This window comes from Halichoeres trimaculatus, unplaced genomic scaffold (assembly GCF_033239565.1).
Source record: "Halichoeres trimaculatus isolate MK-OKI-2021-1 unplaced genomic scaffold, fHalTri1.1 fHalTri1_scaffold_20, whole genome shotgun sequence".
Lineage (NCBI taxonomy): Eukaryota > Metazoa > Chordata > Actinopteri > Labriformes > Labridae > Halichoeres > Halichoeres trimaculatus.
The window spans coordinates 9867104-9880256 of NW_027437198.1; the positions used below are offsets into that span (position 1 = coordinate 9867104).

The 13153-nt window shown below is 41.7% G+C and overlaps 1 protein-coding gene across 1 annotated transcript in view; it reads left to right on the forward strand.

Annotated features, from left to right (window-relative positions):
* The window catches only part of stx1b (syntaxin 1B), a 56693-nt gene that overhangs the window by 25865 nt on the left and 17675 nt on the right, over positions 1–13153 (forward strand). Inside the window, exons 2-4 of the mRNA XM_074696927.1 lie at positions 6425–6499; positions 7150–7249; positions 12874–12948. Coding sequence (XP_074553028.1) covers positions 6425–6499; positions 7150–7249; positions 12874–12948 — 250 coding nt within the window. The remainder of the gene's footprint in view (positions 1–6424; positions 6500–7149; positions 7250–12873; positions 12949–13153) is intronic.

The following is a 13153-nucleotide window of genomic DNA, read 5'->3' on the forward strand; positions in this document are numbered from 1 at the left end:
GGTGTCAAAATGCCAAAGTAGATTGTACTCCTTGGCAACTGCCACTGCCTCATAACGCAAAAGACTGTTTTTTTCTCCATGAAGCACAAACATACATTGGCCTTCCCACCTTTCTTGAAACAGCCTTCACTCTGCATCAACTTTGTCTCTTTTTCTTTCTCTTTCTGGAAATTTTGGGATCATTATTTTATTTCTCAATCCCACTATAGTTTGGAAAATGGCGCTGATCTGACCACCTACTACACCAGTAGTGCCTACTACTTTGGCTAAATTTCAGTCTGTAGTAGTCAGTATGTGAAAACTTGCAAAATCTGCAGTGTACTAATTATCCTCGGATGTCCTACTGATCCAGGAAAATTTCTCAGTATGCAACGAACCAGTCTACCTGGCATACTGTTTCCCACAATGCACGGTGCTAACGATGTTTGTTGATGTAGGTGGCAGGTTTTGGTGAATTATCGCCATTTACTGAGTGTGATGTGACTACTGTGTGAATGAGTCAGCACTAAAACTACAATACAACAACACTAATGTTAGACGGTCTGTGAGAGCAAAGTGAAGTGATGCGAAGAAATACTTCTACAAATTCATTAGCCCATAGAAACCACTAATTCACTTTTTAAACCAAATGTGGATTATATGGAAGCGTTTTTACATCAGCTATAAAAAATAAAAATCCCTTTCAGATTTATTTTCAGTAAACGATATAACTTTTGGTGTAAGATTCGAAATCAAATATGATGATTCTGTTTGATATGATTAACAAAATAACTACAAGGCCGAGATCTACCCATAGACTGTTTTGTACATTTATAATAAAGGCGAAAAAAAACATCATCTGTAGCTCCACCTTCCGAGACTGGAAACCAGAGTAGTATACTTCAAAACAGACCCAACAGAACAGTCATACTACATACTACAAGCAAAAGCAGTAGGTAGTATATAGTGCCTACTACATACTACATTCACATGTAGTGTGTAGTAGGTGGTTTGGAAAACAGCCAGTGATCTAGTGGCAGGATGCCGTCACTTTGCTGGTAACATTATCGATAGGTATTATGGGAAACGTAGTTTATGGTCGATGCACCCTTTTGACTTATCTATCATGAGACAACCAGACCTTTTAAGCTCTTGCGAGCCTCATAAAATGCCGTGGCAGGCCACATTTGGTCAGCTGGCCTTGAGTTTGACTCATGTGTTGTAGATTATTTTATTTTATTATTTTATTTTTAGTTCAAACAGTGTCTCTGCTTCAGAAGCACTATTATCCTTTTTTTTTTTTTTCTTGTGAGGGATTTATTGTGAGTCTCAGAGGCAGCGCAAAGGGCAAGAAGCTGCAGTTTTAGGACCGCAGATCTGAAACCATTCAATGCTCACTCTTCTGTCCTCATGCATTTTGATACAAAAATCCAGAGCTCAAAGTTGTGCCATCACAACAACAGTCTTCAAATTGCAGGCTGATTGTGCAGGCACTGGGCAGACTTACACTACTGGAGGCAGCTGCAGCCTCTGATGATGAAAATGAAAAGGTCAGAGGTCACAGCAGCCTGTGCAGAGTGATACGCAGCCATCATGTTCAGACTTTGTGGCTCGTTCACAGACTCCGCGAGATGAATGAAGACGTCTTGATTTCAGTTTTGTCGTTATTCAAAAGCCGTCTGAGTTTTTTAAATCTTGCACTGACCCAGTTTCACTGATGTGGTGCATTTAAGTGCTGCGGGGGGATCAGGGAAAACAAACTCTCTGCTCTGAGACTAAACACATTTATCTAAGAGTTTGAGGTACTTTAACTTTATTTGGGATTTCCCTTTCAAGGCTTCTCCTGCACTGAGTCTCTGAGGGGAATTTATCCTATAATCCTCGGTGGTGTTTTATTTCACGAGCAAGGCTGCAGGGTTCTTAAAAATGATCAGTGTTAAGCTTGAATTAACATCTAATGAACACAAGATGGGAAAAAAAATACTTTTGCTAATTGAAGGCTCAGCAGCAAAATACACACAGTTTTGTATCAGGTACATGGACTGACTGTGTGGGGTGTTTCTGCCAGCGCAAGTCAGTCCTCATTTATGAGAGAATAAATGACTCGGGCCTTGTACACCTTTACTGCAAAAGCAATGATTGGTGGACTGAAGACTGAATTATTTTATTTTCAAAGCCACATTTTATATTTGACCTGGGAAGATGCCTCTGATATTTATCCTGTATGCTGCTCCTCTGATTTTCCTCCTTTCTCCTCAATCCTCACTCCTCTGACTCAGAGTTACCTCAGTCTGACCGAGGAGATGATATTTTAGTTTTGTGGGACACAGGGTGAGCATGTTCACGTTTCATGTTGCATTAAAAACAAACTGTTATTCAGCTTTTTTATTTTTTATTTTGACCTAAAATACCCACAAGCATCCAGTGATAATGAGGTCAAAGGTCGTGAACAGATCAGTGATGCTGCACATTTAGAGTGAGACTGAACATGGCAGACACGATGAGACATGCTCCCACTCAGACTACAGGCAGCTGAAATATTTCCCATCAGCCTTTGCTCGCTGTCCCTCCGTCTCTCTCAGAGGTGATGAGGCGTTCACAGACGTCAGTGTTTCTGGTTAAACTCTGACGGCGTGTGTTTTCCTGACGTGTCAGTGACAGCAGCTCTTTGTCACGCAGCTTATCAGCCCGCAGCAGACATGTTCGCTGCCATTGTGTCTGTTACTGTTTCCCATCATGCTCAGCGGCACACACATGGAAACAGACTCTGACGGTTTCTGCAGGACTGGACTGAGGAGGGGTCACTGTGGGCCAAAGGTTTAAGCACGATCTCTGTGGATATGAGTAAAACCACGTTAGAGTATAAGTAGATCCTGAAGAACCCAGTCAGACCAGACTGAGGCCCTTCACCCCTAAAGGCTCATTAGACCACACAGTTTCCCTTCATCAATCAAACCTAGACCACCTGGACCCCCGGTAGACTCTGAAGATGTATTAGACCGTGGTTAAGTCTTCTTAGACCTCTGTTTGTTTCAGGAACGTCCAGTGAGACTCTGGAAGGCCCTAGTTGACCCCATGAGACCTCTTCTAGAGTCAAGTTGGGTTTTTCTGACCCAGTTGGTACTAATGGACCTCCACTACCCTACTGTTCTACTGATCCAGACCCTTTTCATCCCACTAAGACCTTTTTTTTCCCCAAATAGATTTCACTTGACTCTGGTGGATCCATGTCTACACGTTAGGACATGTAGGATCCTTTCAGACTTTAGTTAGTCCCACAGAGGATTATTAGACTCAGTTAGACTCAGTTAGACCTCTTATCCCTCTTGATGGACTCTGTTAGACCCTTAGTCCTTTGCACACCTTGGTAGACCTTGTTAAACAAAGCTGGGACTCTTTTAACCCCAGAAAGATTTTTTTAGACCCTGCTGGGCCCCTGTCAGTATCTGGCAGAGCTTGTAGGATCCTGTTTGACATCTAAGTCCTCACAGACCTTCAGACTTCCCTTACTCTCTGGTCCTTATAGGTTCTTGTATGTACTTAAAAGGACTTAAATGACCCCCATTTAGTCAAGAGAAACCTTCTGAAACCAAGTTAGACCATCATTAGTCCTAGACCGGCTCAAACCCTGTCAGCACCCATTGGCACAGTAGTTGTGATGGACTCAGTAAGACCCTCCTGTTTGTCCTCATGCCTTGGGGGACCCATCTTTAAATCCAGGTAGGCCTTGATGGATCCTGCAAGACCTCTGTTAGTACCTGGCAGGACTCCTGGGACCCCTTTAGACTTCCTCTCCTCCAGGTTGGACTACGTCAGACCCCTTTAAGACAGAAACATCCTGTAAAACCAATCAGACGTTTGATTCGCTCAGTGCCACAGGAGGGCGTGGCTTACTGCGGAGGAATCTGGCTTTTCATTACCACATTTCATTGTGTGTGAGAGAGAGAGAGAAAAGAGAGTGTGTTTGTGTGTGTTCATGTCATGTGTGCACAGCATGCAGGCGTGTCGAGGGCTGGTGGAATATTCTGACCTCTGGCATCCTGCAGGAGTCGAGGAGACAGACTGCGAGCTCACTGCTCGCTGACATCATTAGCAACACACACAAACATGCACACACAAACACACACACACACAATGTTGGCAGGGAGGTCGAGGATGCTGCCATCAGTCTCAATGTGGAGCCGATCCAGGTGAAGACACCTGAGAAGATTTATTTTAAGTTGCTGATGCTCACATCGTTTGACAGAGACATAACTTTTACATTTAATTTTTCTCACTTCTTTATAGACTTTAGTTAAACAACGATTATTGGATTTGCAGCATCCTAAGTGTTTGTGCTCGTCCCTATGTGTGTGTGTGTGTGTGTGTGTGTGACGCAGGGTATGGAGGGGGAGGAGAGAGGGCACAGGGGGACACGCTAACTGCACACAGAGCACAGAGAGACGAAGCTGCAGGCGGGGACGCTGCTCTATGCTAAACAGCTAGCTGCTATGCTAATTCTCACTGGATCCTGTTAGAGCCGCACGCCGCCTCAGACCACTACCCTCAAAACCAGCTCTTATTAGTTAAACCAGAAATAGTCAACCCAGGAAGCGTTTCAGTTAAGCTACACCAGCTCACAGGCTGTTAGCTTGCTAGTGTTTTATTGGCTGCTAATCTGATGTCAACAAACTCAAACAGGCCGCAGATGAGGGATGGGATTTTGGTCTTTGGCCAGTTTTTGTTTGATGTGTTTAATAAAGATCAGATAGTGAAGCTGTAGTGCCTGAGTAAAATAATAGGCAGGGTAAAATTCACATTAGCCTGCTTGCTCCACTGAAGATGAACTGATGCTTTTAACTGTTACACCTTCCTCATTTGCAAACTAGCGTTACCTTTGTTTTTATATCCTTCCCACATCTACTTTGAAATAAGAAAGCTAGAATTAGCTTTTGTCAATCTAAAGAATTATAATTTAGACTGGGATGTTAATGAAGCTAACTATAGCATGAATGTGCTGTCTCCAGCTGTCAGGTCAGGGTTGTTTTGGTTTTGTGGCCCGTCAGCCAATCACAGCGAGAGCGATCAGGTTCCTCATTGACACCGTCCAGTGACTTATTCAGCGAAAACAAACCATCAAGCTGTTCGTTATCTGCAGTCAGCATGTCACACACCCACACACACACACACACTCACAGACATACTCAGTGTAAACTGAACACACCTGTCTCTATCCCCATCAATAATAACACAAATCCAATCAGTGTAATTTGAAATTGTTTACACTCATTGAGCGTTTGCTTTAGTCTGTATCATCTGCTGACCTCACCTCAACCTACCTGTGTGTGTGTGTGTGCGTATGTATGTGTGTGTGGTGTGTCCATTTGAAAGGTGATACCATGAAACACACAGTTTAACATCTCTATCCTTTGTGGCGTTTTTTTACTGGCTTTTGTTTGACGTTTCAAACATGAAATGAAACACTGTTTACAGATTTACTGCTCTATTGTTTTAATTTTTTTGTTGTTGTTTAGTTTTTTGTTGTTGTTTTTGTTTGTTTTTTAAAAAAACAGATTGAAGATTTTTAAATCTTTTTTGTATGTTTTCCACCTATCTGGGACAAGATGTTGAGGCTCGGCTGATGTATGAAATTCCTGAATTTGTGTTTGTCTAACCATATGTAAATGTAGGTTGTAATGATGGATGGGTACCTTTCACATTTGAAATGATACAGTACCTCTTTCCCGGTACCTGGCAATTTTCAGTACTTTCGCGTGCGTATGTGGAAAAAAAAATCATTTTTTTTAATAATAAAATGTTAATTCTTTTTCATTTAACATATTTATGCTTCATTATATAACCTTGCAACGATGTGTTTATGTCCAGCATGGAAAATCACCTACTCTTCCACTCCCTCACAGTCACAAGGATGCATTTAGGTACCTAAACATGGTACCTTTTGATTTTACCTTGAATCAGTAACCGATACTTTTGACAGAATTTGGTCTATAAAAGTACCTGATTCAGTGCCCATCCCTAGTTATAATAATACATTTAATTTAAAGCGCCTTTCTGGACACTCCAGGTCACTTTGAAGTTAAACAATACAATAAAAAAGAGACATCACATTAAGAATAAATGAATAAAACCAACAGAAAAACAAAGGTGAGATCAGTTTAAAATGAGTCAGAGATTGAAAAATGAAGTTTGATACAAATGGGTTGAGTTTATCCTTGAATGTTTCCCACCTTATGCTCGGCTTCCTCTAAATTCTTCAGCTTGTCTTATTCCGTGATTACAGACATAAACTGACCTGCAGCTGAAGAATTTTTAAAACACTTGGGCTTTGATTAAAAAATAATGTTTTTTTACAAATACATTGAGTATAACCTGTAAATTTCTAATGTCTCATATATCTGAGTGCAATGTTGAATTAAATCTTTATTTTTCTTCTGTCTCTCTTCAGGCTAAGGACAGTGATGATGATGAGGAGGTGGTGCAGGTCGACAGGGACCACTTTATGGATGAGTTCTTTGAGCAGGTGAGACTAATTAATACTAATACAAAAAGTAATACAAAAGTACATATTGTGTGTGCGTGTGTGTGTGTGTGTGGTAATATGAGTGAGTTCTTTCAACACAGGAAGAAAAAAAAACCTGAAATCACTGAAGTTGAAAAGTAAATAAGCGGTGCTGGTGTAGCCCAGCAGTCAACTTTTGTGTCTCTTGTTCTTGTTTTTTATGTCAACATTTGAAGACAAATATAATTCTACCAACCAGTGGAAGTGAAACATCATAATCTTTTGAAATTTGATGAAATGTACCTTTAATTTTTGGACTAAATCAGAAGTTGTTTGTGGCGTGGGAGAGCAGTGACCTTCAATCCACTGCGGAGGGTAGATTATCCTCCTATGCTGATAGACATCGACTGGAACAACACACACACACACACACACACACAGATTCAGTGTTAATCCTCCACCTGAGGGCAGGAAGCTTCAGAGCCGATCATCATCTTGTGTGTTTGTCTTTGTGAAAGAAATACACACTCAACAAAAGAAAAAAACACAGATTATCGGAACAAACAGCGTCTGATGGTGGAAAGTGATGCTTTTTACTGGTACTTTCTGAACTGTGTTTTGTGATCTGTGTGTGTGTGTGTGCGTGCTTATGTGTGTGTGTGTGTGTGTAGGTGGAAGAGATAAGAGGCTGTATAGAGAAGCTGTCGGAGGATGTGGAGCAGGTCAAGAAGCAGCACAGCGCCATCCTGGCCGCACCCAACCCTGATGAAAGTAAGACTCTCACTGAGACATTTCTACAGAGCGAATCAAGACACACACAAAATGAACAACAGAAGAAACGAGTGCTTGAAGCTGAGGCTAGAAAAAAGAATCATTATAGGCATGTAGGGAGCACCAGGTTACACATTTAGTGTGGCTGACCTCACAAAGTTCACGTTAAAATATGTTTGTGTGTGGTCTGAATCCACTATTATAATGATCTAATGAGCCACTGAAAAGGCCTAAAAGTGTGCTCCTGAACCACCTTGTTCCTTCCTTCCTTCCTCCCTTGACTCCTTCATCCCTCCCTTAATTCCCTCTTTTCTTTCCTTCACCTCAGCCCACCTCCCCCTGACACATCGTTTCAAGTCAAAGCAGTTGGATCGAGCCACAGAGCGCTGTGTTTTCACCCTGACCCTGTGACTCAGCAGCACTGACTCAATGTCACCGCTGAGGCCCCGAGCCGAGTCTGTGCTGTCACAAACACTACACTGTAAAAAAAAAAAAAAAAAGTCTGCCTGCAAAAATGCTTCATAATTATCCAGGGGCGGGGCACAAAAATAATCCTACTGCCTGAATTCAGACATCCTCAAAGACATCTCTCAACAAGTATGGCCGCCAGGTTTATCATCAGATCAGATGCCACAGATACCTCGAGGTTCATCTAGAGACTTTGGTCAGAGAGGCTTTTAGCTTGTTGCCGGGCAGATAATGCTTCCTATCACAATGAGACACACATCTTCTCCTTTCACATTTAAATGTTGTAGTCTGTGTAAAAAAAGCTCAGTCATTAAATATTAGGATTGGATGAAGCTATTTCCTCATAGCTTCAGTTTGATCAGACCGCTTGTAATCAGTGAATTCGCCCCCTGTTGGACTCCAGGAGGAATGCAAGTTACTTTTAATGAGCTTAACTGGATCATGGATGAAAATAATGCATATTTATTGTTTTGTGCCGATGAAAAATGGACTCATGAGCTCTGTATTAATCAAAGCCTGGCTTCAAAGCTGCTCGTCTTTGGCGCGTGCTGCCGTCTGCCTCATATAAGCTGATTCCTGTCTGCTATAAATGATTCAATTTGAATATTGGCAGCTCTGGGCTTCCTTAATGGACGCCCGCTGGCTGTGAATCAGTGTTATTCCTGCTTGTCTCCACACCAAACCTCTGTTACATAATGACAGGATGAGAAAACACACGTCTGTCTTCTTATTTTTACAGTTCTGTGTTTTTTTTCTGCATATTTCTGCATGTTGCTGTTTTTCTGTTGATGCATGATCAATGATTGTTTTCTTTTTTGTTTCTTCTCCATCCCTTTCTGTTTTTACTTCTTTACTTTTCCTCCTCCCCTCTCTGCTTCTTCCATTCTTCCTTTTTCTCTTTCTTTTTTCAATTGTTCCTTCCTTTCTTTCCTTCTTCACTATTTCCTTCTTTCATCATACCTGTTCTCCCTACTTTCATCTCTCCATTCTTCCTTCTTTTCCAACATTTCCTTACTCTGTTTTTCCTTTAACCTCCTCTCCTTCTTTTTGTCCTTCCTTCTTTCCCTCCATTCTTCCATCTTTCCTTTTGTCCTCCATCATCATCATTTTCCTCCTTCATTTCATACCTGTCCCTTTCCATCCTTCCTTCTTGATATTGTCCTCTGTCTTTCCTTCTCTCTATCTTCCTTATCCCTTCTTCTTTTCATCCTTCACTTTTTCCTTTCCTTTGTCTTTCTTGGTTACTCCCTTCCTTCTTTCTGTGTACTCTTTATCTACCTCCCTTCCTACCTTCCTTCAGTTCTTCCTTCCCTCCTTCTTGTTGCCTTACTTGGCCTTCCCTTATCCCTTCCTCCCCCTCCTTTCCTCTACCCTTCCCATCTTTCTGTTTCCTTTTCTCTGTCTTTCCTTTTATCCAATTATCCTTTCTTTCCTTTTACCATCCATCCTTCCTTCGTTTCATCCTTCCTCCCATCCCTCCTCCCTCCTTCTTTCCTCCTGTGTGTTTCCATGCTGTGTTTTCGTTGCATGCTGCCTGTGAAGTTTCTGCTGGGTGGCGTGTTAAATCTGAAGTTTTTCTGCATGCAGAGGAGGAGGTGACGTCTGCTGACATGTGAGTGACGCCTGGTCGAGTCTCTTTTCTCGTTCCTTTTTTTTTTTTTTTTTTTAAATTAAAATATAAAAATCAAAATCAGAGAGGGGATGTTGATGCAGTGTGATATGAAGGAGACTTAATTTACCTGATTTCTGAAGGAGGTTTGGCGTACAGAGACAGTTCTGGGATTACAGATGACCCATGAATGATCTGTGATGAAGATGCAGCGTGCAGTGATGAAGACTCTGTCACATCAGGGTGAAATATTTGCACACAGATCAGACCGGTGTTGTGTAAAAAAAAAAAAAACAGCGTCATGTTGAACCGAGTCGACGTTCAGACTCCTCTTCCTCCCCGGGGTAGAGACATGTCACTTCTTCTCTTCTTCTCCTCCTCCTCACTTCTGGGTCACTCACTCCCCGCTGCAACACACCAACACACAAAATGCATTCCAGTGTTTCTGCCTGAATAATGCATGATGGGAGTTGTAGTGAGAGCGGAGAGGGTACTGATGTAGTTTCATTTTCCAAACCGCAGACGACCGTTTACACTGATACTCCTCCTCACGTGATCACATGGTTTCTCCCAGGGTCTGCTCCATTGGCTGTTTGAACTGTCAATCAAGGGTTAGAGTTTAATCACAGCCAATCAGTGAGATTTAAAGAGACTAATAATCCAGATTAGAGATGATGGATGGGTTTAACAACAAAGGAGAGTGGTGATAGTCTCATTTTTTATTCTAGTTATTCATTTTTTCTCTCGTTCAAACAGAAAACGTGATTAAATTGCAAAGCAAATTTTTTAGAAACAGATTAAATAGATGGTATCAGAGCATTTGAATGAAATGATACCTGTTTAATACCCAACATTTCATTCTACTTTTAACAAACGTTTACTTTTTAGCATAAGATACAGAGGAGATAATCCTCATGTGATTAAATATATAAGAATTAAATCTGATTATCTTACTGGCAGCTAATATAGCCTTAGCATCATGTGCTAACAGCAGCTAGCGCAGTGAGCAGAGAGGAGCAGGGAGGCGGTCAGACGGAGGGAGCAGGGTGAGTCAGAGGGAGAGGAGGCTGAATGGCACTGCAGCGCTCGTAAATCTGACTGCACTGCTGCAGTTATCACACACACACACACACACACACACACACACACACACACACACACAGCCTCCCCTCCCACCAACATGGCTGACATGATGAGATGTTACTGTTTCTGCACACACATCATCAAACACGGACTTCACATCCTTTTCTTCTTCTTCTTCTCTCATGACCTTTTTTGGCTGCCAGATTCAGTTTCTGTGACGGAGAAGCCAGCTCAGCGTAGCCGTAGCTATTTATAATTAAATAAAAACACAAGTTGCTTATTTATGTATCACATGGTACATTTACCATATATGAATTAAATGAACCGTGTTTACTCTCCTCTGCAGAAAAACTACCGTTAGCTTTTTATGTTTTCTGTGATTATTTTAACAGCTCAGCCAAGTCTGTATCTGTACATATTATAAACGTATGCACGTTTTTGTCTTTAATGTTTTCTTCAGAAAATTTTCTCAATATTTGACTTCCAGGTGTCAAAATCACATCTTTAAGCAGCTTTTGCCTTTATCCCTTGTTTTATTTTGAAAGTCTCTTAACCTTAGTTTAATATTTCATTTTAAAAGCTCTTTTTTTTTTCTCATCACATTTAGTAGCTGTCGGGTCGAGTGATGCATATTAACACATCTGCAAAAGGAAGCATGTTTACAAACCACTGCAACAAGTAGCTAGCATGTGACCAATATATGACCAGTTAATGCTTCATAACTGTCAATTTCATCTTTCTTACTGTTTCATGCAACACACCTCATGCTAGTGCTAGCTAATATCAGTTATCAATAACTGCTGTTTGACCAAAGGGGAACACAGAGCCTCAGACATGTCGAAAGTAACAAAGTTGTGGCCACAATATAGTTATAACCTGCACACAAAATAATAATAGTTGGCCACAAATTAGGTGTAATATATGCACAAAATACTGTCTAATAATATTAATGTAATTCTAATGTAATTCCTGGACAGCTTGGTCAGCAAATCCAGTGCACCTTCACTACCAGGGGGTAACACTATTAGTATGACTAGATTTTATTTTAGGGTTAAGAATGACAAAGACTTCCTGAAAACCTTGTCATAGCAAGCAACCATTATAACCAAGAGGCACTTAAAACAGAATATTGAGAACCAGGTCGCGTAATGGTAGGAGGTATGACTTGGACATTGGGATTGTTTCATCCTTGAACAACTGCAAAGTCCTGGGAAGGATCACGGTCCCCAGTGGATGTGCACTAAGTGTAAACAACAAAACTAATATTTCTATCAGAACATAAGACGTCAGGATGCTCCTCTTTCTACTGGATCCGTGGGTTCCCAAGTGTGCCAGACCAGACGTTTCAGAGGGAAGCAGTACTTGCTCAGGGACCTAACTTTGTGAATAACTGAAGTCATAAGGGATATCCCCGTCCATTGTGCAGTTTTAGTCCCTCTACTGCCTCTACCTAAGACCTTAAGCCCCGTCTCCACCAAGCAGTTCAGTTCAGTTCATCTCAGTATGGCCCGCAGTTTGTGGCGTTTCCACAGACTAATCCCAAAACAGATCCGCAAATAACTTAGACGAGCTGTCCCACTTTCTGGGACCGTTCCGTGGGAGTGCCGGACTAAACCGATCTGATGTCTGAAGGTGGAGCTACAACACTGCAGTTTGTTGATTGGTCGAAAGAATTGTCATGTACCGTGCGATAGCAGCTTCTCCTGGCGGCACAGAGTCTTCTCTGAAACAAAGCTTGATCAGTCTTTGTATCCAAGAGCCATGAAGACAAATTGCTGGATGTCCTCCATGTTTGCTCTTTGTTCACTGTGTCGCGTGTTTCTTCTTCGTTGGATTTATTAGCGGGGTACACTGTGTTGCGCTGCTATGGTATCACGCTATTATGTCACTGATGCAGCTATTGGCATCTGGCTTCCACGCCACCTACCACACGGGGGCACGGTTGGCTGTTTAAACACAAACAGAACCAGGCTTAACTGAGCCAACCTGTACCAAACCGTACTGAACTAAACCGGACTGCTGGATGGAAACGGGGCTTTAGAGAAGGTGCGTTTAAAGTGTTTACCCAGGGGAATGACATTGTTACATTGTGCACGTCATCACTTATTTCTGTGGTGGGAAGGAGTCTAGCGTATTTATAAAATCTATGATTTTACCTCTTCCTGTTGACAATGTGGCAAAGAGCATTGGTAATCAACAAGGCTCTTTCTATGATTACTGAATGCTTGTTAACCCAGCCCCTGCTGTGCCCCTAGTTAGACTGGTTGACATGGACTCATATACCTGGTTGGTTTTGGACAGACCTGTAGATTGACGATGTAACTCACAGAAACACTGATCAACTGAATTAAAAAGAATAAACTAAAATAAATGTAAGATGTCAGGAATGAATCATCGACATAGAAACGTCTAAACTTTGTTGATGAACTAACTTCCTTACTCTGTCTTTTTTTTCTCTCTGTAGAGACCAAGCAGGAGTTGGAGGACCTCACAGCTGATATCAAGAAGACAGCCAATAAAGTTCGCTCAAAATTAAAAGGTATGATCTCACACTCAGATGTGATCAGAAACACACACACACACACACACACACACATTCAGAAAGAGCAGATGATGAAACCGCAGACAGGTGAGCTCCAGCTGACGGTGTGAAACAGTTTGCGCGATGAATCATCCGAGGTGACGAGGTCACTGCTGGATTCAACGCTCTGCCAAACAGTCTGATTTTAAACACATCGACTTTT